Source organism: Rissa tridactyla, unplaced genomic scaffold (assembly GCF_028500815.1).
Source record: "Rissa tridactyla isolate bRisTri1 unplaced genomic scaffold, bRisTri1.patW.cur.20221130 scaffold_108, whole genome shotgun sequence".
Taxonomy (NCBI): domain Eukaryota; kingdom Metazoa; phylum Chordata; class Aves; order Charadriiformes; family Laridae; genus Rissa; species Rissa tridactyla.
Genome location: NW_026529346.1, coordinates 84,725 through 111,189, shown reverse-complemented (window position 1 = coordinate 111,189; position 26,465 = coordinate 84,725). Strand labels below are relative to the sequence as shown.

Here is a 26,465-nt window from a genome sequence, read left to right as displayed (position 1 = left end):
GTTTAAAGCCCTGTCAATGAGCCTTGCTAACTCCTGCCCCACAATTCTTTTCCCCTTCTGGGACAGGTGCGTTCCACCTGCCACCAGCAGGTCAGGTCACTCCTATAGCAGCCTGTGATCAAAAAACCCAAAGCCCTGCCCATAACACCAGTCCCGGAGCCACGAGTTGACCTGTTGCCTCTTCCTGTTAATTTCCTCATTCATGATTGCCACTGAAGGGATAGAGGAGAACACAACTTGTGTTCCTGACCCCTTAAGCCGTCGCCCCAAGGCTCTAAAATCTCTTTTAATCGATTTTGGGCTCCTCCTACCCACTTCATCACTACCCACCTGACATACTAAGAGGGGGTAGTAGTCAGAGGAGTTTACTAGGGCCGGAAGTTTGTCCAACACATCCCTGACCCGTGCCCCAGGGAGGCAGCAGACTTCCCTGTGAAGTGGGTCTGGACGGCATATTGGCCCCTCCGCCCCCCTCAATAGAGAGTCACCCACCACAATGACCCGTCTGCTTTTCCTTTTGGAGCCAACTGTGATGCTGGGTCCATGGCGACTTGGTCTTTCTGACGTTCCTGGCCTGGGTGTCTCATCCTCCTCTCCAACAGCCAGTTCCTCCTGCAGGACTCCATGCCTGTTCTGCAAAGGTAACTGGGAAGGTGGGAGGGGCCGGGAGGGGATTCTCCTGCTTCCCCGAGCAGGGACCTGTTTCCATTCCCCCTCGTCTCTGCCATCCCCTCCTGTTGCCTGGTGACGAGAGGGGAGGGGGTCCTCTGACTTGTGTGGGGCCTCACCCTGTTCCCTTTCTCTCCGGGAGCGGGTCCACCAGTCACTCTCCCTCTCGCATTCTCTCATACTCCTCAACCTTTCCACTTCTTCCTTCAGCTCAGCCACCAGAATGAGCAGATCATTTACCTGTTCACATCTGACACAAGTGTTGTCTCTGCTGCCCTCCATGGCGAGTGCCAGGCTCCGGCACTCTTTGCAGCCAGAGGCCTGGATGCCCACGTGTTTGCGCGGGGCCTCTGTCTGGGTGCCCACAGTTTTTTTAACAGCCGCCTTCGACCGGGTAGCAACCACGGCTGGATCTCTAGACACAAGCGAGACCTTGTGACTCGACGGTCACTTGGGGGGAGCACTGGTTGCTCGCTCTGGGCAAGGACTAGTCCCTGCCCTCCCGGAGGCTTCCTATAACCTGGTGGCTTGATCGATCGGGGGAGGTGCTGTCTCCGCCCCCAGGCTCCCTCAGCAGCCCGCCCACCAGCTGACAGCCCTCAGCACAGGCCGAGGGTTTTTGCCAGGTTCCAAAAGCCCCAAAAAGAGCTTTGTGTCGGCCCTTTTCGCTGCAGATCCCTTCCCCAGCTCAGTCTTACCATCCCTGAAGCTGGTCTCTGCGGCAAGAGTAAAGTCAGGCCCCCGAGTTGCAGGCAAGCAAACTTCCAGCTCTTCCAGGAGCTGGTCAACAGGACCTTCTGGGACACCGATGAAAATCTCGATCCTATGAAACTGATAGAAATGGGACTTGCCGATTTGGATGAGGGACGTGTGAGTCCAGGGAACGTGGAGTACAACGTCCTGCCCTTGCCAAGGTCTGACTTCACAAGTGATGAGCAAAGCCTTGACTGTCAGAAACATGGAGTTTATTTTAAGAAGAAAAATCCCTTCTGTCCGCTCCTCCAGCCTTCCTTGCTCAGCAAGAAGACAATGTGCTGCCTCCTGTTGGGCAGGTCATGAGCAGCCCAGGTGAGAACGGCCTCCAGCATGGCCTCTTCTCTCACAGGGAGCTCATCCTTCTCCAGCAGGCGTTGCGGGTCATTGAAGGAGAGCTCCAGAAACTCTGCGGACACCCTGGTCACCTCCTCCAAGTGACGCAGGAGGAACTCGTGGGCTGCTTCTCGCAGGTCAGCACAGTAGTAGTAGTGGGTGAATCTCCAGATGCCGACGCAGTTTTCCGAGCACAGCTGGGCTTTTAAGAAGTGGCAGCAGAGGCTGACGACGCCCAGGACGTTGAACTGGTCTGCCGCCACGAGCAAACTTTCAACGTTGTCCTCCGTGAGGGGCACTGTGCTGGTGTAGGCGTACTCGATGAGGAGCCCCATCGTTCCAGAGGAAGCGCCGTGGATTTGATAGACGTTGCTGTCGGCACTGCTGCAGTTGCTGGAGAACAAAGCCCTGAAAAACCAAGAGAGTGCTGCTGGGGAAGAAAGCGGCCTTGCCGTGGGAAACCCTGAGCCCGTGATCCCCTGTGCCCCCTTCCCCGCGCACCCGTTTGGGCACTAGCAGTAGCCACGCTGGGAGGCCGTGGAGTTTGATGAAGGAAGGCTTTACTGGGCGCTTGTTTTCAAGAGGAGCCACAGGGCGAGTGGGCACCTGGCTTCAAGAAGAACAGCAGAGAGTACCCGTGTGTGGGGAAGGAAAGCCTCCCGCCTGACAGCAGAGCAGCCAGGCTGGCCACGCTCCCAGCCCCGCACCCTAGCTGGGCCTTCTCAGACACCACTTCCAGCTTGTGGAGGCCTTTGGGTGCCTGGGCAGGGAGCAGGAGCAGGGGGAACTGCCGGAGGAGAGTTGGAGTGCCGAGGGAAGCGCTGGAGATACAGCCAGGCACAGTGTGGCACGGAGCAGGGAGCGCTGGTTGGCCCCATCCCCTCCTCTTTCAAGCACTCACCCGAAGTACGCACTGCAGTTAAAGAGGACCATCTTGTGCGCGTTGAATTCAACGCCGTCCACGCTGAGGATCACATCGCTTTGTGTCCCTTCTGGGCAAAGCCCGTGGGAGGCGCTGCAAGCCACAGCACTCATCTTCCTCTCCCTGGGTGAGGAGGAGGAGGATGCGCCGCGAGGCAAGCTGTCGCCCACCTCCAAGCCTGAGGCAGTGGGAGACGCTTCTGCCACTCTGGGGTGCTTACGGCACTTTGTCCTTGCCCTCCCTCCAGCGTCGTAGTAGAACCCCTGTTCTGCAAAGGTAACTGGGAAGGTGGGATGGGCCGGGAGGGGATTCTCCTGCTTCCCCGAGCAGGGACCTGTTTCCATTCCCCCTCGTCTCTGCGATCCCCTCCTATTGCCTGGTGACGAGAGGGGAGGGGGTCCTCTGACTTGTGTGGGGCCTCACCCTGTTCCCTCTCTCTCAGGGAGTGGGTCCACCAGTAGCCTTTTTCAGCTCATTTATGATTGTCTTTAGGCCATTTGATTCTCTGAAGAAGATTCCAAGATATCGATTGCCTTTTCAGCTGATGCAGGAACCTTCTATAAATCAGGTTTCTAAGAAGGAGGAACGACACCGAGGTAATGATTTCATTCTATAGTTACCCAGCCATAGCAAGCCTGTCTCTGTAAATTTCAGCAGACATCGGCTGAAAGGTCAGTGCTGAAGGGACATAAACCATTAAGGTCAGTAATCTCCCCCTTCAGAAAGGAAAGGTGAGCAGCACTGATGGTGCTAAAGGATCGGGCTACAATTTACGACTCAGAATTTTAACTGATTCATGATGGGCTTAGTGTAGGTTTTGTGTGTGTTATTCGAGACTGGTGGTCAGAAAAATAAGAGCATGTGTGATCTCTAGAGAGCGAAAATCACAGCAATTACACGACCGGGCCACGGCGGGAGCAGAGGCCGCAGCTCCTCACACAAGATGGCTGTCGGGAGCCCCGTGCTGGGACTACAGCTCCCAGCGTGCCCCGGGGCGCCCCTTCCCGCCCTCTGACCCCCGCAGGAACCAGGGCCGCCTCCCCGGGGCCGCCCCCAGCCCAGGGCCAGGCCCCAGAGCCCGGGTGGAGCTGGGAGGAGGAGGGCGGAGAGGGAGAGAGCGGCAGAGAGGGGTGGGAAGGGACACAGGGACAACGGGGAGAGCAGAGGGGAGCTGGGCAGGGAGTGGAGGGAGGAGAAATCCCGGTGAGGAGCAGGGGGAGAGGGGGGGAAAGAGATGGAGGGCAGGGGACAGGGTCAGGAGGAGGAGGCGGAGAAGGACAGAACAGCGACGGCCTCCAGGGCAAAGGGGACGGGCTGCAGGACAGCGAGGAAGATGAGGCCAGGAAGGTGGACAGAGCGATAGAGAAGGACAGGGAGCGGGAGAGAGAGATGCAGAGAAAGAAAAAACTAGCAACGGGCTATAGGAGAGACAGGGAGCCAGAGAGAGAAAGATAAATATAGAAAGACAAAAACAGGCTGTATGGCAGAGAGGGAGGGAGGAAAAACATAAGGTCAGGGAGCCGGCCAGAGAAAGAAAGAGAAAGGAAAAAATAGCGATGGGCTAGAGACAGAGAGGGAGGAATTAAAAGATGGGGGCAGGGAGCCAGACAGAGAGCGATGAGGGGGGACCACAAATAGCAATTACGGGCAACTGACTCCATTTCTTGAGCACCCCCCGTCAGCCTCAAGAAATTACCAGGCGCCTCAAGGAATGTGCTGCCGGGAAAAGCCCTTCCCTGGGCTCAGTCCTGCTGCCTAAAATTGGTGATGAACGTCGCCCTGCAGAGTGGCCAGGACTGTGGGGAAAAAGCCCAGCTCAGGGCGGGGGCAGGAATCACTCAGCCGGTTTTTTGTTTGTTTGCTTATTGGTTTTGCTGTTTAAAATAATACCACTTAAGCTCTAAATACAACCTGTAGGGAGACAGGAACCAGGTGTACTAGGATGGGCACATTTAGAGCTCAAACCCATCCAACAGCCACACAAACCACCGCTGGCTCCCGCTGCGCACACTCCACCGCCTGCTCGCAGGTACAGGCAGCCGCCCTGGGTCTTGAGCGCTCCCCAGGAGCGGCACCGCCAGGCAGCTCAAAAAATCTCACTGCCTGCAAAAACTTGAGCACAGCTTAATTCTGGGCAATTTTCCCTCTTTTTAGGCCTGCTGGTTAAAGACTCATCTGTTGAGACATGGCTCAGGACCACGCCAGGGCTTTCTGCACCCCATGGTGGCGATGGGCAGAGGGACATGTTCCCAGATCGCGGAACGACGTTCACGCACGGGGTGTCAGGATCACCCCCGCCTGTTTTTTCCCAGCGAAGCCCCAGCCAGGGCCAGCCTCGAGCTGCAGCCCCGGGGCCGAGGCTCAAGGAGACCAGCCATTGCCACGGAGACCAGCTTCAGGGCAGGTAAGACTGCACTGGGGAAGGGATCTGTAGCGAAAAGGCTGACGAGAAGCTCTTTTTGGGGCTTTTTTTGAAGCCGGGACAAGGCTTCTGCTTGTCCTGGGGGCTGTCAGCTGGGGGGCGGTGCTGCTGAGCGAGCCTGGGCGGAGCCCTCCAGGGGTTAAAGGCGTCAGGGAGGACTAGTCCCTGCCCACAGAGCACAGAGGGAGCAACCAGTGCTGGTGTGTGTACCGGCCGGGCCCAGTGCCTCTACTGGGGTACGTGGTAAGGTCAGTCGCTCCTGGGGACTCAGCTGTGGTTGCTACCAGATCGAAGGCTATGTTTAGGAAAGCTGTGGGCACCCAGACCGAGGCCCCACGCAAACACATGGGCGTGCAGGCCTCTGGGTGCAGAGAGTGCCGGAGCCTGGCGCTGGCAATGGAGGGTAGCGGAGACAACACCTGTATAAGATGTGAACAGGTGAATGATCTGCTCAGCCTGGTGGCCCAGCTGAAGGATGAAGTGGAGAGGCTGAGGAGCATCAGGGAGTGTGAAAGAGAAATTGACTGGTGGACCCACTCCCTGAGAGTAGGGGAACAGGCTGAGGCCCTGTGTAAATCGGAGGAACCTCTCCCCTCTTCTCACCAAGCAACAGGAGAGGATCTCAGAGAAGAGGGGGAATGGAAACAGGTCCCTGCTCGAGGAAGCAGGCGAGTCCCCTCCCAACCTCTCCCAGCTTCCCAGTTACCCCTGCAGAACAGGTATGGAGTCCTGCAGGAGGAACTGGCCGATGGAGAGGAGGATGGCACACCAAGACTAGAGAAGACAGAAAGTACACGTCACAGTGGACCCAACTTCACTACTAGCTCCAAAAGGAAAAGGAGAAAGGTCATAGTTGTGGGTGACTCTCTGCTGAGGGGGGCAGAGGGACCAATATGCCGCCCTGACCCGCTACACAGGGAAGTCTGCTGCCTCCCTGGGGCACGGGTCAGGGATGTGACGAACAAACTCCCAGACCTAGTAAATCCCACTGATTACTACCCCCTGTTAGTATTTCAGGTGGGTAGTGATGAAATGGGTAGGAGGAGGCCAAATTCAATTAAAAGAGATTTTAGAGCCTTAGGGCAGCAGCTCAAGGGGTCAGGAACACAAGTTGTCTTCTCTTCTATCCCACCAGTGGCAACTGTGAATAAAGAAATTGATAGGAAGAGGCAACAGATCAACTTGTGGCTCTGGGACTGGTGTTACAGGCAGGGCTTTGGGTTTTTCGAACATAGGTGGCTATATGAGACACCTGGCATGCCATTGTCAGGTGGGACACAGCTGTCCCAGAGGGGGAAAAGAATTTTGGGGCAGGAGTTAGCAGGGCTCATTGACCGGTCTTTAAACTAGATATGAGGGGGGAAGGGGAGATAACTGGGCCTGTCAAGATTAAACCTGAGGAAAGAAAGCATGCCACGGTTTGAAGGAGACCACATTAGTGAGGACTCCCACTCTGACGTTTCATCAGAGAAAGGTGATAGACATTTAGAAATTACTGCTAGAGAACAATGGGAAAACCCTTTCCTAGAAGGGGAAAAGGGTACTAGGCTAAGAGTTAACAAAGCTCATGGACAGAGCTTTAAGCCGAAAGTTAAGGGGGAAGGGGATAAAACCAGGCCCGCTGGTAATGAACCTGAGTGTCAAGGGCCAAAGATGGGGGTGAAATCAGTAGCCCAGGTCAAGTGCATCTACGCTAATGCACGTAGCATGGGCAACAAACAGGATGAGCTAGAAGCCATTGTGCGGCAGGACAACTACGACATAGTCGCCATCACGGAAACGTGGTGGGATGATGGTCATGACTGGAATGCTGCAATGAGTGGCTATAAGCTCTTCAGAAGGAATAGGCAAGGAAGGGGGGGGGGGATGTGGCTCTGTACATTAGGGAGTTGTTTGACTCTATCGAGATAGACTCCAGTGATGAAGAAGTTGAGTGTTTATGGGTAAGGGTGAAAGGGAAGGCTAACAGAGGTGATTTTGTGCTGGGAGTCTGCTATAGACCACCCAACCAGGATGAGCAGGTTGATGAGGTATTCTATGAGCGGCTGGCTGCAGTCTTGCAAACGCCAGCCCTTGTTCTAGTTGGGGACTTCAACTTACCAGACATCTGCTGGAAATATAACACAGCAGAGAGCAGGCAGGCTAGGAGGTTCCTCGAGTGTATGGAGGATAACTTCCTGACACAAATGGTAGGTCAGCCTACCAGGGGAGGTGCCTTGCTAGACCTACGGTTCACGAACAAAGAAGGGCTAGTGGGGGACGTGGAGGTCGGAGGCCGTCTTGGGCTTAGTGACCATGAAATGGTTAAGTTTTCCATCCATAGTGAGGTAAGGAAGGAGGTTAACAAAACCTCCATCTTGGACTTCCGGTGGGCAGACTTTAGCCGGTTCAGAACCCTGGTTGGGAGAGTCCCATGGGAGGTAGTCCTGAGAGACAAAGGAGCCCAGGAAGGCTGGACGCTCTTCAAGAGGGAAATCCTAAAGGCCCAGGAGCAGGCTGTCCCCATGAGGCGCAAAATTAAAGGGCGGGGAAAATGGCCGGCCTGGATGAACAGAGAGCTCTTGATGGGACTTAAAGAAAAAAGGCAGGTTTACCACCTTTGGAAGAGGGGACAGGCAACTCAGGAGGAGTACAGAGATCGTGTTAGGTCATACAGAGAAAAAATCAGGAAGGCAAAAGCCCAGATGGAACTCAACCTGGCAATTAACATAAGGGACAACAAAAAAAGTTTCTATAAATACATCAACAAAAAGAGAGTGACAGAGAATGTCCGTCCCTTACTGGATGCGGGGGGAAACCTTGCAACCAAGGACGAGGAGAAGGCTGAGATACTTAATGCCTTCTTTGCCTCTGTCTTTAATAGTCAGACCAGCTACCCCCAGGGTGTTCAGCTTCTTGGGCTGGAAGATAAGAATGGAGAACAGGACAACCCCCCTGTAATCCAGGAGGAAGTAGTTAATGATTTGCTTATGCACCTGGACACGCATAAGTCTATGGGGCCAGATGGGATTCACCCAAAGGTTCTCAGGGAGCTGGCGGGAGAGCTCACCAAGCCTCTCTCCATTATCTATCAACAATCCTGGTCAACAGGAGAGGTGCCGGATGACTGGAGGGTGGCCAATGTGATGCCCATCTACAAGAAGGGCCGGAAGGAGGATCCCGGAAACTACAGGCCTGTCAGCCTGACCTCTGTACTGGGAGAGATCATGGAGAGGATCATCCTGAGTGAGCTCTCAAGGCAAGTGCAGGGCAGCCAAGGGATCAGGGCCAGCCAGCAGGGGTTTATGAAAGGGAGGTGCTGCTTAACTAACCTGATCTCTTTCTATGACCATGTGACCCACTTTCTCGATGAGGGGAAGGCTGTGCATGTTGTCTACCTGGACTTTGGTAAGGCCTTCGACACCGTCCCCCACGGCATTCTCCTGGAGAAACTGCAGAATCATGGCATAGACAAGTGTACCCTCCACTGGATAAAAAACTGGCTGGATGGCCGTGCCCAGCGAGTTGTGATTAATGGAGCAAAATCTGGTTGGCGGCCGGTCACCAGTGGTGTCCCCCAGGGCTCAGTTTTGGGGCCAGTCTTGTTCAATATCTTTATTGATGATCTAGACAAGGGGATTGAATGCACCCTCAGTAAGTTTGCGGATGACACCAAACTAGGTGGGAGTGTTGATCTGCTTGACGGTTGGAAGGCTTTACAGAGGGATCTAGACAGGTTGGATCAATGGGCCAAGGCCAGTGGGATGAGGTTTAATAAGGCCAAGTGCCGGGTCCTGCATTTTGGTCACAACAACCCTGGGCAACGCTACAGCCTTGGGGCTGGGTGGCTGGAAAGCTGCCCAGCTGAAAAGGACCTGGGAGTGTTAGTGGACAGCCGGCTTAACATGAGCCAGCAGTGTGCCCAGGTGACCAAGAAGGCCAATAGCATCCTGGCTCGTATCAGGAACAGCGTGGCCAGCAGGAGTAGGGAAGTGATTGTGCCTCTGTACTTGGCACTGGTGAGGCCTCACCTCGAGTACTGTGTTCAGTTTTGGGCCCCTCACTACAGGAAAGACATTGAAGTGCTGGAGCGTGTCCAGAGGAGAGCCACCAAGCTGGTGAGGGGTCTGGAGAACAAGTCCTATGAGGAGAGGCTGGGGGAGCTGGGCATGTTTAGTTTGGAGAAGAGGAGGCTGAGGGGAGACCTCATTGCCCTCTACAACTACCTGAAAGGAAACTGTAGAGAGGCAGGGGTTGGCCTCTTCTCCCAGGTGAATAACGACAGGACCAGAGGAAATGGTATGAAGCTGCGGCAAGGGAGATTTAGATTAGATATTAGGAAGAATTACTTTACTGAAAGAGTGGTCAGGCACTGGAACGGCCTGCCCAGGGAGGTGGTGGAGTCACCATCCCTGGAGGTATTTAAGAAACGTGTAGACATGGCTCTTCAGGGCATGCTCTAGTGCCCAAGATTATTGTTTGTGGTGGGGTGTTGTGTGTGGGGTTGTGGGTGTGGAGTTTAGTAGGTGGGTGTTGGTGTGGGGTTTTTTTTGTTTGTTTGGTTGGTTTTTTTTGTTTTGTTTTGTTTTGTTTTTTTTTTTTTTTTTTTTTGTGGTTGGACTCGATGATCTCAGAGGTCCCTTCCAACCACTAAGATTCTGTGATTCTGTGATTCTTCTTCTGTATGGGGGCAACTGATACTGGCACGGGTTGGTTCCCTGGCTCAGTGGCAGTGTCCGTCGCAGGGGTTGCAGTAGCCGCAGTGTCTGCCGGTCTGGTTTCCATCTCTTCCCCCTGAGGGTGCTGCGTACCACTGAGCAGTGCCTGGTGGATACTGGCCAGGGCCCAGCACAGTGCGGTGAGTTGTGCCTCCCCAGAATAGCCACAGCACTTTCCCTTCAGATATTCTACCACTCTATCAGGGTCCTGTAATTGTTCAGGGGTGAAGTCCCAGACCATTGGAGGCGAGAAGTTCTCTACGTACCTGCCCATGCTCTCCCACATGCCGTGCCACCCCTGACTATCCAGCCTCGGAGCAGGTCTCTGGGTGGTAGTCTTAAATAGTTGTTTAACCCTAAACAAGACCTGGAATGTATTCAGGAGACGTAACACTAGGAACATGCTGGTTTGAGCGTCCCAAGGATATTCAGAATTCTCAAAAGCTGTCATACCTGACCCAAAGGAGAAAAGGGAGGCAAAAGAGCTGGGGAAAGTGTCCCCCCGCCCTGTTTCCCCCACAGACTGGGTGTAATTATTAATAAATTCTGAGAGACGGTGCCCAATGTACGGACAGGACAGCAAAACCACATAAACACCCCAAAATAGCTGTCTGAACAGTGATGTTATCATATCATAAACAGATATCGCACAGGACAGCAGAATGATAATCCTCATCCCTCTCTCAGAGGTGATAAACAGCATCACGGGAAGTACATAAACCATACAGGAATTCACATAACACAGCCATGAGAACAAACCAAGCAACATGATGACCAGCAACTATTTACCTAATAAAATAAATGCATACAAAAAATCCGGTTTTCCACGTTCTAGTTGGATTCTGTCGTTATCTCAACCCTTCGAGCCCCACGTTGGGCGCCAAAAAGGGCTGTCGTGGTTTAGCCTCAGACGGCAACAACGAACCACGTGCCGCTCGCTCGGGCCTTCCCAATACAGGAAGAATCAGAAGAAAAAGGCAAGACTCTTGGGTTGAGACAAAGGCAGTTTAACAGAACAGCAAAGGGAACAGGCAAACAACAACAATCACACGGACAGAGGAATATACAAACACGATTACGGAACCGCCGCTCCCCGCCGCTCACCAACCGACCGGACCAGGACGCCCCAGCCCGCGACTTCCTGCCCCCTGCCCCGGCAGCTCAGGGTGGGCATGGCTCACATGGCATGGAATACCAGGAAAAATTAACCCTATCCCCGCCGGCACCAGGACAACAAAGAAAGAAAGTCCAGGACAGGGAATCTTTTGGGAAGTCTTGGGATCTGTGATTTAACAAAAATTATGTTTTCTGTTGGTCTAAGGTTAGCCACTGTAGGAAGCAGATTTCGGTGGGGGTAATGTGGACTTTACACATTGCTGAGGAACGTCTTATTTTTTTATTGAACTATGCATTCCTTTGTTTCCATTTGTTGGCAAGTGATAAACACCCTTCTGTGTCCGTGTGCTGCTCGTTCTCCAAGTAACACAGGTGGGAACTGGTGCCAATGGGCTGAACCACGCAGCTTCAGTGGAGGAAGCTCCGATTTGAACAGGGCTGCTGTAAGTCCCAGGGGGCTGATGAGAGAAATGCTGGGTTGGGGGCAGGGATGAAGGCTGGCCATAGGTTGTGGAACACAAAGGGTCTTGATTTTCATATCTATTCAGACTGCATTAGGAGATGCTCAGGATCAGTATCACGTAGAGACTGCTGATTTCAATTCATGTATAAGCAGAAAAATAAAGTAGGAAAAAGAAAAAAGAAATCCTTTCTTCTTGTTGTTTAGTAATCATATTATTTCACTTTGATTACATTCCTGAAACTTCTCTAATTAAGCACATGAGAATTGAAGACTTTAAGGAAAAATATGCCCAGAGACTTGACTTGTTAGGGCGTTTTGCATGTTAATGAGCCCTCTGGTGCCAAGTGCCTGAACTGCAGATCCTGAAAGACTGAACAAGCCTCAAGACAAGTAAAAGTCAGCAGCAAACCTCCAGGAGTTTCGAGAGTCCTTGGAGGCTGGTGAAGCAGGAAGTCAGAGGTGCTGCTTCGAGGTGGAAAATCAAACGTGGAATGTGGTTGTGAAAGCCCTTGATGTGTGTCACCAAGCAGGACAGCCAAGCCCTGCCCCCGTCTGCTGGGAAAGGGGATCCGTCAACTCACGGGATGCTCACACCTCAAGCCCTGCTCCCCCGGACACTGCTTCAAGGCTTCTGACAGAGATGCAGACTGCTGCATTGGACATATGTATGTTTATATTTTTTTTAATAGGTACTGATACTCCTTGGGAAATCAAACAAACTCCTGAAGGAGTATTGAAGGATTCTTGATATGGTCAGGGCTGTATAAGGGCACATGTAAAGCATCCCTGCACCTGATGCGAATTAATTCGGTGGCCATGGAAGCTCTGATGCACACACAAGATGCCGGTGTGACCAGGAAGGGGAAGACTGGATCTAAAAAGCACGTTTTTCAAAGCTGAGAGCACTAGTGTCATGGTTTCACTGCAGGAGAGCTCCAGCCTTGGGGCAAAATCACAAAAGTGGTCTAGTACATCAGGGCCAGCAAATGTGTCTGGGACAAGAATGAAATGATTACTGCAGATGACAGAAATCCCCCCAGCCAAGGTGCAGCTGTCTTCTAGCGACAACCCTTCCAGTTCAGGAGTCTTGCAGAGAGCAGGGGGTGGCACAGAGCCAAGTACTGTTCATAGCATGTGGCCACCAGCAGGAGCCACTCTGTACATGCCAAAGGTGCAGGAAATAGCCCAAAGAGCGCTGTGAGCAGAGACTGTGCTGTGCCCAGTGGGAGGACAGTCAGGGTGGCGGAGCTGTAGCAGGTTTCCATGTTTTCCAGCAGCAGCCCCATGCTGAGGCTGTTCCCAACTGCAATTATGGGGCAGGTCATGGGAGGGAGGAGGAAAAGATTTTTCTGAAGGTTGGGGACGTTCCCCATTCCCATTAGGGGAAACTCCATTGATGATGACAAATTGTCCTAATCCCCTTTTTCCATGGAAAATTTTAGGTCTTCCTGTCTCCTCTCTCTTTGTGGGTACGCCTTCGAGTGACAACATTTGTTTCTCTGTTAGGTGCCTAAGGACATTGGGAAGGAAGTTCAGAGAGGTGAAACACGGAGGTGTCTGTGCTTCTGAGTGCATCATAGTCCCTAGACGTGCTCTGTTCTGTGTGAAGGGTGAGAAAAGCCATCTTCTGGAGGGCAGCGACACTCCTGCTTGCAGAACCCTTTCGGACTGCGCAGGCAAAGTGCTCTGTGGACACGCTGCTTTCACACTGTGTGAAACAAGGGATGGGCCATAAGGACAGGGGAGGGTGAGGCAGCACACAGAGGCACTTGCGATGAACCGGAAAAGGTTCACAGAAGCACATCCCAGTGTGGCATCCAGGTGGTTTCGCAGAGGACGTTCCTCTCAAAGTCAAGTTACCTGCAGACAGAGTGTGTCCCACAGGCCTTCCTGGACGTTCTGGGAATAGCTGGTGGCACTTGTGCTCAACTCAGGTTCATCTCCCCACATGCACATGATGTGCATGCTTGAGTCTCCTCCATGCAATGCAAACAAGGACTTCTGACCGAATCAGGTGGAACTTTCTCGGCTCGCTGTGGCTCCATCAAAGATGTCCCTGAGGCTCCAGGGGAACCTGCTGTGAAACAAGCTGAAGTCATGACTGATGTTTCCTGCCTCAGCTGTTGGGGGGGACATTCCTTTCTGGCAGTATCATTTCCCCTATCAGAGGCAGAGTTAGGTCCAAGAACGACCTCTTCTTTTCCACCTATGAGACAGGACACCCAGACAATGAAAGGGAGGAATCTCCTGTACCCCTGCAAACCACAGTGCACATTTGAAGTGCCAGAGGTGGCCCGAGACATGTGCAGGTATCTCTAAACTTTGATGGAGCAGTTCAGAGGGACAGGGCAGCATCTGGGGCCTTCATTTTGGAGGCTCTTGGGGCATTGCTTTGGACAGCTGAAGTGACAGCAGATGGCCACGTTTAGGACAATGAAGCCTGTTCCTGCTCACTATGTACAGGGCAGCCTATAGAGCTATTCCTCTGAGCAAATGGAGTCATTGCCATCTGAAGAGCTACGTCTCTCTCTTCTCCACCAGCTGTCTTTACCAGATCTCCATTGGCAGTTAGGGCTGGGTTCTCACTGGCACCCCTACAATGCCCAACCTAATTCAGGGCAGCTGCCCAATTTCAAGGTTAACTCCATCCTGTGGAGCTGCCTGAGGTGCCAGGGCTCTCCAGCACAACTGCGTGCAGCCGGCAGGGACAGCACAGGACTTGCGCGAACATCATCCCCATTCAGAGCAGCCGTGTAAGAGACCCCAAGAGACCTTCTGACGCGTTCAGTGCTTTCCTTCAAGCAACTGCAGTGAGGCAAGTGCTGTCCCATCTCAATCCAGTAGATGCAGGGAGTGCTTCTCCCACGTCCCTCAGTCATCCCTTTGATGATGCAATCAAGGAACAGAGCAATGATTTTCACAGTGTTCCTGGATCTCAGGATATCCATAGCTAAGGACACTTTCAAAAGCCCCTTGTTCTTCCTGGAGATCAGCTTCACCTGCACCACAGGCCCTCTGGGGCTGCAGAGACCCCGCAGGCAGCAAAGCCCTCTCGTGCCGGGGCTGCAGAGTCCAGCCCTGCTTCTCTCTCGTCCTGAGGAGAGCAGGGATTGATCTCCTCGTTTCCCCTTTACGTTGCCATCTGCCATCCCCCCCAGCATGCTCTGACGCAAACCTTTTGCCTGCACGGTACTTGGGCACTTGGTAACAGCTTGCGTTGTTACACGCACGAGCTTGGTCCTGGTGCCATGACTGAGGTCCAGCACATCTCTGCTCTGACACAAAGAACCTATAATCAAGGAGAGGAAGGGGACTAACTCTTATTTAACCAACCTGAGGAAGTCTTGGGCTCACCAATGACCTAACGTCTTACCGGGGACATCAATGACCCTGTGTATTGAGTTGACATGGCTAGGTTTTGGTAGGGGTGAGGGGGCTGCAGAGGTGGCTTAGGAGAAAAGAGATCAAAGCTGACTCCATGTGAGAGAGAGCCACTTTCAGCTGGCTCCAAAAGGGACATGCCACTGCCCAAAGCTGAGCCAGTAAGCAATTCTCGTGGCACCTCTGTGATAGCATATTGAAGCAAGGCTAAAAAGCAGCGTGCAGTCACTGTAAGAGAGAGGAGTGAGACACATGGAGAGAAACAGCCCTGCAGACAGCAAGGCGAGTGGAGAAGGAGGGGGAGCTGCAGTGAAGCTGGGTGGGCACCTGGCAGCCAAAAGTCAGCCCAGCACCCCCTGACATTCCCAGGAGAGCACGGTGCAAATGCTCCTTTAGGTGTCTGGAGGCTCTTTGCCTCAGCTTTTTAGCACAGCTGCCAGATGGGCCAACCAAGGTGATGCTCACCTGGGTCAGAAAACCTGTGTCATCCGTGTCAGCCTTGGCTCTAGTAGCAAAGAAAGAGTGGAGTCTCAGCTCCCGAGGGAGTGAGGACGAAGAGCAGAGTGCAGATTCCAGGTCTCAGGGTGGCAGACATTGGTCTGTTCTGGGAACCTTCCGTTCAGGCTGGAAGTGACCTTGCAAGATTTCTATAGACCAACATTCTACGCAAAGCAGGGTCACAGCAGAAAGTGCCTGCAGCATTTGGGTGCTGCCAGTTGTTAGGGAGTTCCCGCAAACTCCAGATCCTTTCAATGATGATGGAGAGTGGCTTTACTGTGGCATCGTCCTGCCCTCTCAGCTCCCTCGGATGCCACCCCTCCAGTCCCATAGACTGGTAAGGATTGTGTTTGCTCAAGTAACTCCTGACTCTATCCAAATTCACCACTGTTTTTTTTTTCCCTCCAGAGTCCTGCCTCAAGGCACAAAGGCCTGGGAGAGCTTGCTGGAGGAGACCAAGGCAAGAAGGACACAGAGAATCTCAGATTCATCTACACCTGCTGTTACTAAATTCCAGCAGTGGCCACTCATTCTCTTTGTTTCTTCTTTAACTGTTCCTGAAGCAGCAGCCTCTCCTCTTGGTGCCCTCGAACCCTTGCCTTGCAAGGGTCTACACTTGGGAAGCTCTAGCTTACCTAAAGCCACCCCCATTTCTCCTCTAGAGACCCAGCATCTGTAGTCTGCTGCAGTCTTTCCTCACTCCCCTTGGGAGCTGAGACCCCAGTACTTCATGGCCACTACAGCCCAGGCTGACATTTTCATACCCCTGATCAGAATTCCCTCTGAAGTGACTGGACTCAGCAACACCTTTGTTGGCCTACCTTGTGCCTGTGCAAAGAAGTTGTCCCAGGAGACCCAGAAACCTGCTGGACAGTATGCATGCTGCTGTGTTCCCCTTCCAGTGGTGTCAGGGTCACTAATGTCTCCAATAAGACCTGGGGTCATTATTCTGGAGACTTCCTTGTGTTGCTTAAATAGGCAAATGAGTGGAGATCCCAGTGTGATGTGTTTCCTGTTCCTGAACTGCTCTGCATCAACTGGATGGAGGTTGGTCAGACGCTGCCTCATTGCCCTCGTGGGATTCAGTTGCTGGTCAACAGAAACCGAATCTATGAGACATGGCATCTGGAGTGTGTGTCTCGCACCCACTCTGAAGGCGATGCCTTTCCCGTAGGTCCTGTGCAGTCCCTGCCGGCCACCTGCAGTTGTGCTGGAGAGCCCTGGCACCTCCTATAGCACAACAGGCCTGTCCATGGCCATTGAGTAGCTGCCCTGAATTAGGTTAGGTGATGTGGGGATGTCCATGAGACATCTGCCGTTACAGTCAGTGGGGATCTAGTATACACAGCTGATGGAGAAGATGGATGATGTCAATGGCAATGAGTACATCTGGTCCCCCGACTACCTCAGAAGGCTGCCCTGGGTTGAAAGAGTAGGGAAAAGTTCAGTTGTCCAAAATGTGGGCATGTGCTGGTGGCCAAAGGAATTCCTCATGAATCTCAAAGATGATGGCACCACATACTGCCCTGTCTCTATGAACTGCTCCGTTAGATCTTGCAGTTACCGGCACATATCCCTGACCACGTCTGAGACCTGAAACGTCAGTAGGTGTTTGAGTCTGAAGAGCTCACTGCTGGCCTCCATCTCCAGGAATGATGCTGGGAGCTGAGACCAGCAGCTCCCATGCAGCAGGTGCCTATTTTGTGCCCACCTGAACAGAGGCAAGAGGAATCCCCCCTCCTGTGGGATTGTGGCAGCCCGAAGTGAGAGCTGAGTCCACGTCACACCCAGGACTACAAACCAAGGAGGAGATGCCTCAATTGACGAAGACGACTGCCTTCGCTCAGTGGGGGCAAAGGAGATCTGGCACTGTCCAGGTTTCCTGTCTCATACCAGAAGAAACAAGACCTTTCTCGTGCGCAGCTCTCTCTGATAGGAGAAATTACCCAGCTGGAAAGAAGCGTCTCTCCAGAGGTGCAAGAGAGACCACACAGTATTACTTCAGTCTCTTTCCCAGCAGGTTCCCCTGGAGGCACAGGGACACCTCCAGGGAGCCCCGAGGAGGCAGAGAAAGTGACGTCTCGGGCTGGTCCTCTGCGTCTGAGCTGGGCTGGGCTCCTGGCATGGAGGGAGCTCGTGGCAAGCGGGCAGCGCTGCAGAGACACAGCTCTGCCCAGGAGCAGCTCCTCTGCAAAGCGCAGCAGGGCTGAGGGCACTGCCTGCAGGTAACGAGGGGAGACGTGTGAGGCCAGCGGATCTTAAAGGCAGCCTGGGGTGGGAGAATGCTGAGAGCTCACTGGGAGAAATCCTCACAGCCTTTGCACAGTCTCTGGCTGCAGGGCATTGAATCTGCAGCTGCTGGAGGCATCTCTAGAAGCTGGAACAACCCACAGCCTATGGGATCTGCAAGCACAACTCTCACAGTTTCTCTGGTTTCGAGGAGAAGGACGACGTGTGGAGCAGGGCTTCCCTGCTGCTCCATCGGAGGGACAGGGCATGCTGTGTCTCTGCTGCAGTATAATGCAGAGAGGCTCCCTGGAGCAGTCTCCTAAAGCTGGCATAGCCCATGGCTAACGTGATCTGTCAGGAAGGCTCTCAAGGCTCCGCCGGTGTTGAGAAGGATGTGCTCGAGAGCAGGGCACCCCTACCACATCACCAAAGGCACAGGGCATGTCGGCTGCCTTCTCCCAGGGACGGCTGCCGGGCTGTGAAGGTGGGTGTGCGTGCAGGGGTGCTCAGGGCTGTCCTTCAGAGCAGGGTCCCCGTGTCCCAGGGAACTGTGTGCTGGGCCAGGGACTCTGCTGCCTGCCAGGGTCAGCTCTCAGCCTGCCCGGGGAGCTCCCCACGGCGCTGCAGGGAGAAGCCGTGGGTGGAAGGAGTGACCCCAGTCGTGTCATGGCAGGGTCCTTCTGCAGTCGGGAGGGTGCTGCATGGGTCGTGTTTCCTCCCAGCTCCAGATCACCCCCAGGACATTTGCAGAGGATCCTTTTGGAGAAGGACTTCAAGGCAGCATTTACCGGAAAGAAATGGAGCCCATGTTTTGAATTTTCCACCTTTAGTGGGATGGATGGGGAGTGGGAGAAAGGAATTTCCTTTTCCATTTAGGATGGCACCTCCCCACCACCCCTGCAGTGCGGATACGTTCCCTGGAGACACTCCCTGGTCTCCTCTCCCACACCCTAGAGGAGAAATGTTCAAGTGTCTCCCTGTCCTGACTCTTTTTGAAGAAGAATTTTCACCTGTTCCCCTCTCGCCCCTGCTGTCCTTGTTCCTTCCCTTCTTCCACTGTGGTGGGGGCTGAGGATTCAGGTGCAGCTCAGACACTGATGCTGCACGTCCTGTCATGCAGGTTTATCCAGGGAGGAAAGCATCCAAATGCCTTTAGTATTTTGGGCTCTGGGGACTGCAGTGTGTGGGGCTGAGAGTAAGCCACCCCATCTTTAGGCTAGTTGACTCTTTCCCATGAGTGTCCTGCTTGGCTGCACGCTGCCCTCCAGAAGGGCTCAGCTCTCCCGTGGCATCTCTGTGTCGTCTAGCAGCCCCACGGAGTAGACATGTCAGTGCCAAGGCCACGTAAATCCAGCTGGAGGGCTGAATGTAGGCAGCTGCAATGAGCCCCCTGTGTCCCTGGCTGGGAGGGGAGAGCTGAGATCCTCCTCGGGTCCAATGAGCTTGGGTGAGGGTCTGGGAGAGCTGCGCTTGTAAATGGGACTCCTCTGCTCTCAGCAGTGTCCAGGTTCTTCTCAGGGGAATGTCTGCTTGGGATCATCCTCCAGCTCAAAGAGGCAGCAGCACAGGGCAGCTGAGAGCAATTCCAATGGACAAACTCGCTGTCCTCGCTCTGCACTGAGGGACAGTCCACTTGGCTCGTAGGACCCACAAGGTTTCACTTGCAGCACAGCAGAAATGCCAGGGATTTCTGCCTTAAAAACACTCCTCAGGTGTGGTGGGGAAACTACAACGGAACAACAACAACAACAAGGTGCCCTGAGCTCTGCTCTGCAGTCGGGTGACAATGCTGAAAAGCCCTTTGATGCCAGGAGTGGATTTAATCTGAGATCACCCCGTGTTCCTTTTTACCCATAGATGTAGGGCAGGACTGAATCCTGCAGAGTGCACAGCTCCCTTGTCGACTTTGAGCCAAGACCAATCAGTGTAAAAAAGGACCTTCCAAAGGTCTCCCTGAAAGGGGGGATGCAGTTTGGTTTGTCTCTAAGTACAACTGAACAGATTTTTTGTGAGATGAGTCACCCCTAACTTCTCACTGTCTTTCCTTCCATGGACAGGTCTCCAAGCCCAAAGGAAGGAAATGTCCAACAGCAGCTCTATCACCCAGTTCCTCCTCCTGGCACTTGCAGACACACGGGAGCTGCAGCTCTTCCACTTCTGGACCTTCCTGGGCATCTACCTGGCTGCCCTCCTCAGCAACAGCCTCATCATCACCACCATCACCTGTGACCACCGCCTCCACACCCCCATGTACTTCTTCCTCCTCAACCTCTCTCTTCTTGACCTGGGCTCCATCTCCACCACTGTTCCCAAAGCCATGGTCAATTCCCTCTGGCACACCAGGGCCATCTCCTATGCAGGATGTGCTGCGCAGCTCTTCTTTTATATCTTCTTTCTCACAGCAGAGTTCTGTCTTCTTACCGTCATGTCCTATGACCGCTATGTGGCCATCTGCAAACCCCTGCACTACGGGACCCTCCTGGGCAGCAGAGCTTGTGTCCACATGGCAGCAGCTGCCTGGGGCTTTGTTTTCCTCTACGCTGTGCTGCACACGGCCAATACATTTTCCATACCACTCTGCCAAGGCAATGCCCTGGACCAGTTCTTCTGTGAAATCCCCCAGATCCTCAAGCTCTCCTGCTCAGACTCCTACCTCAGGGAAGTTGGGCTTCTTGTGGTCAGTGCCTGTTTAGGCTTTGGGTGCTTTGTTTTCATCGTGCTGTCCTATGTGCAGATCTTCAGGGCCGTGCTGAGGATCCCCTCTGAGCAGGGACGGCACAAAGCCTTCTCCATGTGCCTCCCTCACCTGGCCGTGGTCTCCCTGTTTGTCAGCACTGGCACATTTGCCTACCTGAAGCCCCTCTCCATCTCCTCCCCAGTTCTCGACCTAGTGGTGGCAGTGCTGTACTCGGTGGTGCCTCCAGCAGTGAACCCCCTCATCTACAGCATGAGGAACCGGGAGCTCAAGGAGGCCATTAAGAAAGTGTTTTCATGGATTTTTTTCAAAAGTTAGAAATTTACCACCTCTCTAACCAAATGACTCCCATGCTATCTGATTCCATCTTTTTTTTTTTTTATATTTTGTGTTTGGTTTTGTGTTTTTAATGATTATATTTCTCATCAGTGCTGTTGATATTGTCATTTATGGTTTTTATGTTCCTACAGAAAGGTTTCATTTGTGTCACTACACCTGAGCCATGTATCTACTTGGTGTCACCTCGTTCCCTTATAAAATTTTAATTAATAGTGGCTCAGAGATGGACTCTTTCATAGAATCTCTGTAAATAAAGTGAAATCTCCATTATGCAGTGCTTTTATGCCGGGGTCTTTCTCCAAAGATGCCTGAGGAACTGCACCCCTGCAGTTCCTCTTCCTCCATGTGTCCAGCAGAAAAAAAGCTTAGTGCCTATTTGTGACATTTTAAAGACATCAGACTGTATTTTGGAGTCATCAGTCAGTGTCTGCTGACAGGTAAGGTCGTGGGTTTAACCGAGGGAAGTGCCCCAGGCTTTCACACAGGGGACGTTTAGGACACCCATCCTTTAGGAGGGGAATCTGGAGCTGTCTGGAGAGGCTGGTGTTTCTCCAGGGACAGCATGTTCCTGGGGTTGTGTTGAGATGGCAGAGGTCGAAAGGATGGGGTGTGGGACCTCAAGCAGAGGCCACGTGCAGGCCTCCTCTGGGCACTCTCCCGTTCCTCCCCACCTGTCTATAGCAGGAATTCCCACAGAGAGACACACCCATCCAGGTGTGGCCACACCATGGCTCACTGGAGGGGGACGAAAACTCCATACGTCTGGGTAGCCCTCTCCTCCTAATCCATCCCCATGTGCAGCTGGCCTTGTTCATGGTCAGTATGCACCACTGGCTCATGTGGTGTCCCTCATAGTGCCTGGGCCCTTCTCCTCAGGGTCACTGCTCATCCTGTCAGGTCCTACCTGGCACAGTAATGTGGGGTTTTTCTTCCCCCTGATGCAGGACTGGCCACTTCTCCTGGTACAACTTCAGAGGTTTCTGTTGGCCAAATTCCAGAGTTTCCCAAGGTCCGCCTGGACTGAAGATCCATTCTGTCCTTTCTTAATGTTTGCATGCAGAGAGCTCACCATGGTTGTGGTGATCCATCAACACAAGATACCAGCATGAGGAGTTTCAGGGCACTACAGGAAATAGAAGACATTCGTAGTTTTGTCCTGTCCAACAGAGGAATCGTCACAACAACTATGTTAGAAACATCTTTGTGCCCCTGTTGCGTGAAAAGGGGCCAAGCGGTTTTGGCAGAAGATAAACCCCCTTGTGTTCTAACACTCCTCACCGACGTGGGAGGCTAGGTGCGGCTGGGTTTAAATTTTGAGTGATGCCCAATTCAGCACTATCAGTCAAGGCATGTTTAATATGTATTAAACTACTACGATTTGGATACACTAATAGTGGACTGCAGCTTCAGTCTAGTCGTGCTCATGAACTAGCACGGCCACTCTCGAGTCTTTGGTCGCGTTCTTTGAGAAACCAAAACAACTAGCTACTTAAACAGTGCAGTTTATTTAAACAGATATATAGGTTCTTAGGATTGCCGGTGATAAATAACTGTCTGTAAAGCACATGCAAATAAAGATATTGTCAAGTATAAAAAACGCGCAACAAAGTTATGAATAATACAGCCTGGCTGTAAATGTAGTATCTCTCTCCTACAGACCTCAGAGGAGCAGCATTTGGCCTATGCTGAGGAGTTTTCGTGGGGATCCAATGGTCAGGAGCATTGAAGGGGCAGCAGAGCTCAGTACAGCTGGTCTTCAAGGACAGCATCCTTCACGCAGAACATTGGTCTGTGTCAAAAATCAGTTTGAAACCTGAAAGCCGATTCAAGGGAGTCATAATGAGATTTCCATCTTCAGGAATACTTACAGAAGAAAACAAGACATTGATTGGATGCTGCTGAATTTATTGAGAGTAGGGAGAGATGGTTCCGAGATACTCTATGTCTTTTTTGCCTCAGACTTCCCCAGCAAGGTCTCTCAGGCTTTGTGCCTCGAGGCAAGACTCTGGACAAGAACAGCCAATGGCAGATAGGAATGAAATCAGGATCTACTTGAGCCAACTCAACCACTACCAGTACATGGGAATGGATGGGGTACATCCAGAGGTGCTGAGAAAGTAAGAGAATGTCACAGTGAGGCCACTCTCCATCATCCTGGAAAGGTCCTGGAGACTGGTGGGACTCCCTGACATCTGGCAAAAAGTAAATGCTGCATGCATCTTTCAAAAGGGTCCAGAGAAGGAGGTGGGGAGCTAAAGGCTGCTTAGCTTCCCTTTAGATGAGGAACATGTCCCAGAGCATGTTCTCTCGCACTGCATTTCTGGGTGCCTGAAGGAGAAGGTGCCTGGATGAACTCAGGGAATATGTACATCGGTTACAGTTTGGCACTTGGAGGGCCATGGTCTTATGCCATTGTACGCCCCATAAAGATTTGGCCATCTCAAAAAAAGGGAGGGATAGGAGGGAAGTGCTAGCAGGTGGGACCATTGCTTGACTGCAAAGAGATAAAGGCAGGATCTATCCAACGTATCCAACCTTCATTGCTCCCAGAATCCTTTAGATATGGGATACAGATATGAAAAGTATTAAAATAAACATGTCCTCGGAACACAGTCTGGGTTCTGTGCTTGATAGGAAAATGTGTTTTCTATTGGTCTAAGGCCATCCAGAATGGAAATGGAACTTTAGGGCAGGGAATGGGGACTTGACATACAGCTGAGGCATGTCTTCTCTGTATTGAACTCTGCCTGCCTTTGTTTTCCTGTGTTGGCAATTAGGAAACATCCTTCTGTGTCAGCTCGTTTTCAAGGTAAAGCGGGTGGGAACCGGTGCCAAGGAGTGGAAACACGCAGCTACGGACTGGAGTGGAGAAAGCTCAGGTTTGAACAGGCTGCTGTAAGTCCTGGTTGCCAGATGAGAGACATGGTGAGATTGAGACAAAGCCTGTCCATGGAGTGTTTGCAATAAAGGGTCTTGCCTTAAAGGGTCTTGAGACTCCATTAGCAGAAATTCAGGATCAATATGAACTGGAGATTGCTGGCATCATTTATTGTGTAAGAAGAAAAAATAAAGAAAAAAATATGAAGGAAGCAATCCTTTCTTATGGTTGTTTAGTATTGAAATGTATTCATCTGAGAACTCTCTAATTAAGCACAGAAGAACTGAGGAAACCAGGAAGACTATGCACAGAGACTTGGCTGGTTATGGCATTTTGTATGGAAATGAGTCCTTCCGGCCAAGATCCTGTAGACCCTCAAACACTGGGCAAGCCTCTACAGAAGTAAAACTCAGCAGCAAAACCCCAAGATGGTGAGGGTGTTACCAGGCCCCACTGATGCCCATCACTGGAGACACCATGGAGGGAATGACCGGACAAGATTCCTGTCCCTGGGGACCGGTGAAGCAGAAAGTCAGAAGCACTGGTTACAGGTGGAAAATCAAATGTGGAGGTGGCTCTGAAAACCTTTGATGCATTTCATCAATGGGGACAGCCACGCCCTGTCCCCTGTCCCTTGGGGATTTGCCAGAGCCTGTGAGATTCCAACAGTTCACCTGCCTTCTTCCAAAGCCCTGATAATGTTCCCCTCGCACAGAAGATGTCTTAGTCCCCCGACTTGCTTGAACCTTCTGGTGGAAGTTCCAATATGAACTGGTGCCAAAGGCAGCCAAGTGGTGTGCTACATCTGACATTGCCAATGCATTCTTCTTTTTCAATCCCTTTGGCAGCAGGGTGCAGGCCACAGTTTGCTTTCACGTGGTGTCCAATGCACCTGTAATGCCCCCAGTGACAGGACAAGAGGTACTTGAACATAAGAAGTTCCATCTAAACATGAGGAGGAACTTCTTTACTCTGAGGGTGGCAGAGCACTGGAACAGGCTGCCCAGAGACGTGGTGGACTCTCCTTCTCTGGAGACATTCAAAACCCGCCTGGACGCATTCCTGTGCAACGTGCTCTAGATGAACCTGCTCTGGCAGGGGGGTTGAACTACATGGTCTCCAGAGGTCCCTTCCAACCCCTACCATTCTGTGATTCTGTAATCGACTATCCTACGGTTTGCCATGGACTAATCCAAACTGCACTGGAACAGCGTGATACCCCTGAACTGTACAATACATCGATGATCTCATCATGTGGGGCAACAAAGCAGAAGTGTTTGAGAAGGGAAAAAGAGCAATTCAGATTCTTCTGAAAGCTGGTTTTGCCATAAAAGAAGCAAGGTCAAGGGACTTGCAGAGAAGATTCAGTTCTTGAGAATAAAATGGCAGGATGGATGCTGTCATGTCCCTATGGATGCGGTCAACAAGATAGCAACTATGTCTCCACCAGCAAACAAGAAGGAAGCACAAGCTTTCTTAGGCCTTGTGGGATGCTGGAGAATGCATATTCCAGGTTATAATCAGCTTGTGAGCCCTCTCTATGGAGTAACCTGAAAGAAGATCTATTCTGAGTGCGGCCTTGAGCAACAACAACCCTTTGAGCAGATCAAACAGGAGATAGCTCGTGTGATAGCTTTTGGGTCTGTCCAGGCAGGACCAGCCGTGCGTAATGGTCTCTACAGTGCAGCTGGGGCACGTGGTCTCACCTGGAGCCTCTGGCAGAAATCATCGGGAGAAACCTGAGGTCAGCCTCTAGGCTTTGGAGATGAGGGTATTGAGGATCGGAAGCCCTCAACACCCCAACCGAAAAAGAGATCCTAACAGTGTATGAGGGGGTTTGAGCCACTTCAGAAGTTGTTGATAGGCAAGCACAGCTCCTCCTGGCACAGCAGTTGCCTGTGCTACACTGGATATCCCCTCCACACATCACGCGACTGACGCTACATGGACTAAGCGGGTAGTGCTGATCACACAGTGAGCTCGACCAGGGAAACCAAACCACCAGGAATCCTTAAAGAGATTATGGACTGTCCAGAGGGCATAGATTTCGGAGTATCTCATGAGGAGGTGGCTCATGCCCAGGTGGCACCCTCATACAATGAGTTGTCATCTACTGATGAAAGGTGTTATGCTCTGTTCACTGAAGATCCTGTCGTGTTGTAGGAAACCATTGGAAGCTGTGGTGTGGAGTCCCACACGAAAAGTTGCTGAAGCCACGGAAGGAGAAAGGGTATCAAGGCAGTTTGCAGAAGTGAAAGCCATCCAACTGGCCCTAGAGACTGCTGAACAAGAAGAGTGGCCAGTACTCTCTACTCTGGGGGTGACCAGAGCAAAATTAGGGGCAGAGGGGAGGGCATCAAGATTGCCTTGCAACCGTCAGCTCCAGGTGAGCTTTGGCTTTCCTAGAAACATACTTGTGCAACACAGACAATAAATGCCAAGTCCTTTTCTGTAACCTGTCCTTACTTTCACCTCCTGAACACCTGTTCATGTCACCAAGGGCACACAGCAGCCTCCTTTCTCCTGCACCTACGTGTCTCTGCTCCCTTCATGGACACCTGGCTCTGCACTGCACACCCACGGGAGCGTGTCCTCACCCTGCATGGTCACACAGCCCAGCCAATGTTGTTGGTTTGGTTTTTTTTCTTTCCTGGTCACTTTGCAGTCCAGGCCAGCTCTCCTCACCTCCCTTGTCCTCAGCCCAGCTGAGCACAGACCAGCAGAGCAGCCCATTCTGGGCTGGCCCCATGGCAGAGCCCACCACAGGGTGAAGCAACACTTGGGGAACTCACCCCACAGCCCCTCTACAGGGCTCAGCAGCTGCTGGGGGGCAGAGAGGGGTCTCTGCTTCCCCATGAGCCCCTGGGCTGGAGGCTGAACACAGCAGGAGGAAAAGGAGGTTAGTGAAACTTCGCGATCCCTGGTCTCAAGTCCAGGAGATCCCCACCACAGACTGCCTGAGCTCCCCCAGTTCCAGCCCCTCTCCCCAGGCCAGGTCAAACACCCTGGCCCAGCGACAGAGCAGCCTGCCCCAAGCATGTGCCTGCAGAAAGAGTTTCTCTTTCTC

General features: G+C 52.5%; 1 protein-coding gene across 1 annotated transcript; it reads right to left on the bottom strand.

Moving 5' to 3' along the window:
- Window positions 1-1,634: 1,634 nt before the first annotated feature.
- LOC128903223 (kelch-like protein 10) lies at window positions 1,635-25,889 on the bottom strand. Its single transcript, XM_054187233.1, has 3 exons — window positions 25,865-25,889; window positions 2,660-2,858; window positions 1,635-2,166 (listed from the first exon to the last, which is right to left on the bottom strand). Exons 1-3 carry the CDS (start codon window positions 25,887-25,889, stop codon window positions 1,635-1,637), a joined length of 756 nt encoding a protein of 251 aa, XP_054043208.1.
- Window positions 25,890-26,465: the final 576 nt, after the last annotated feature.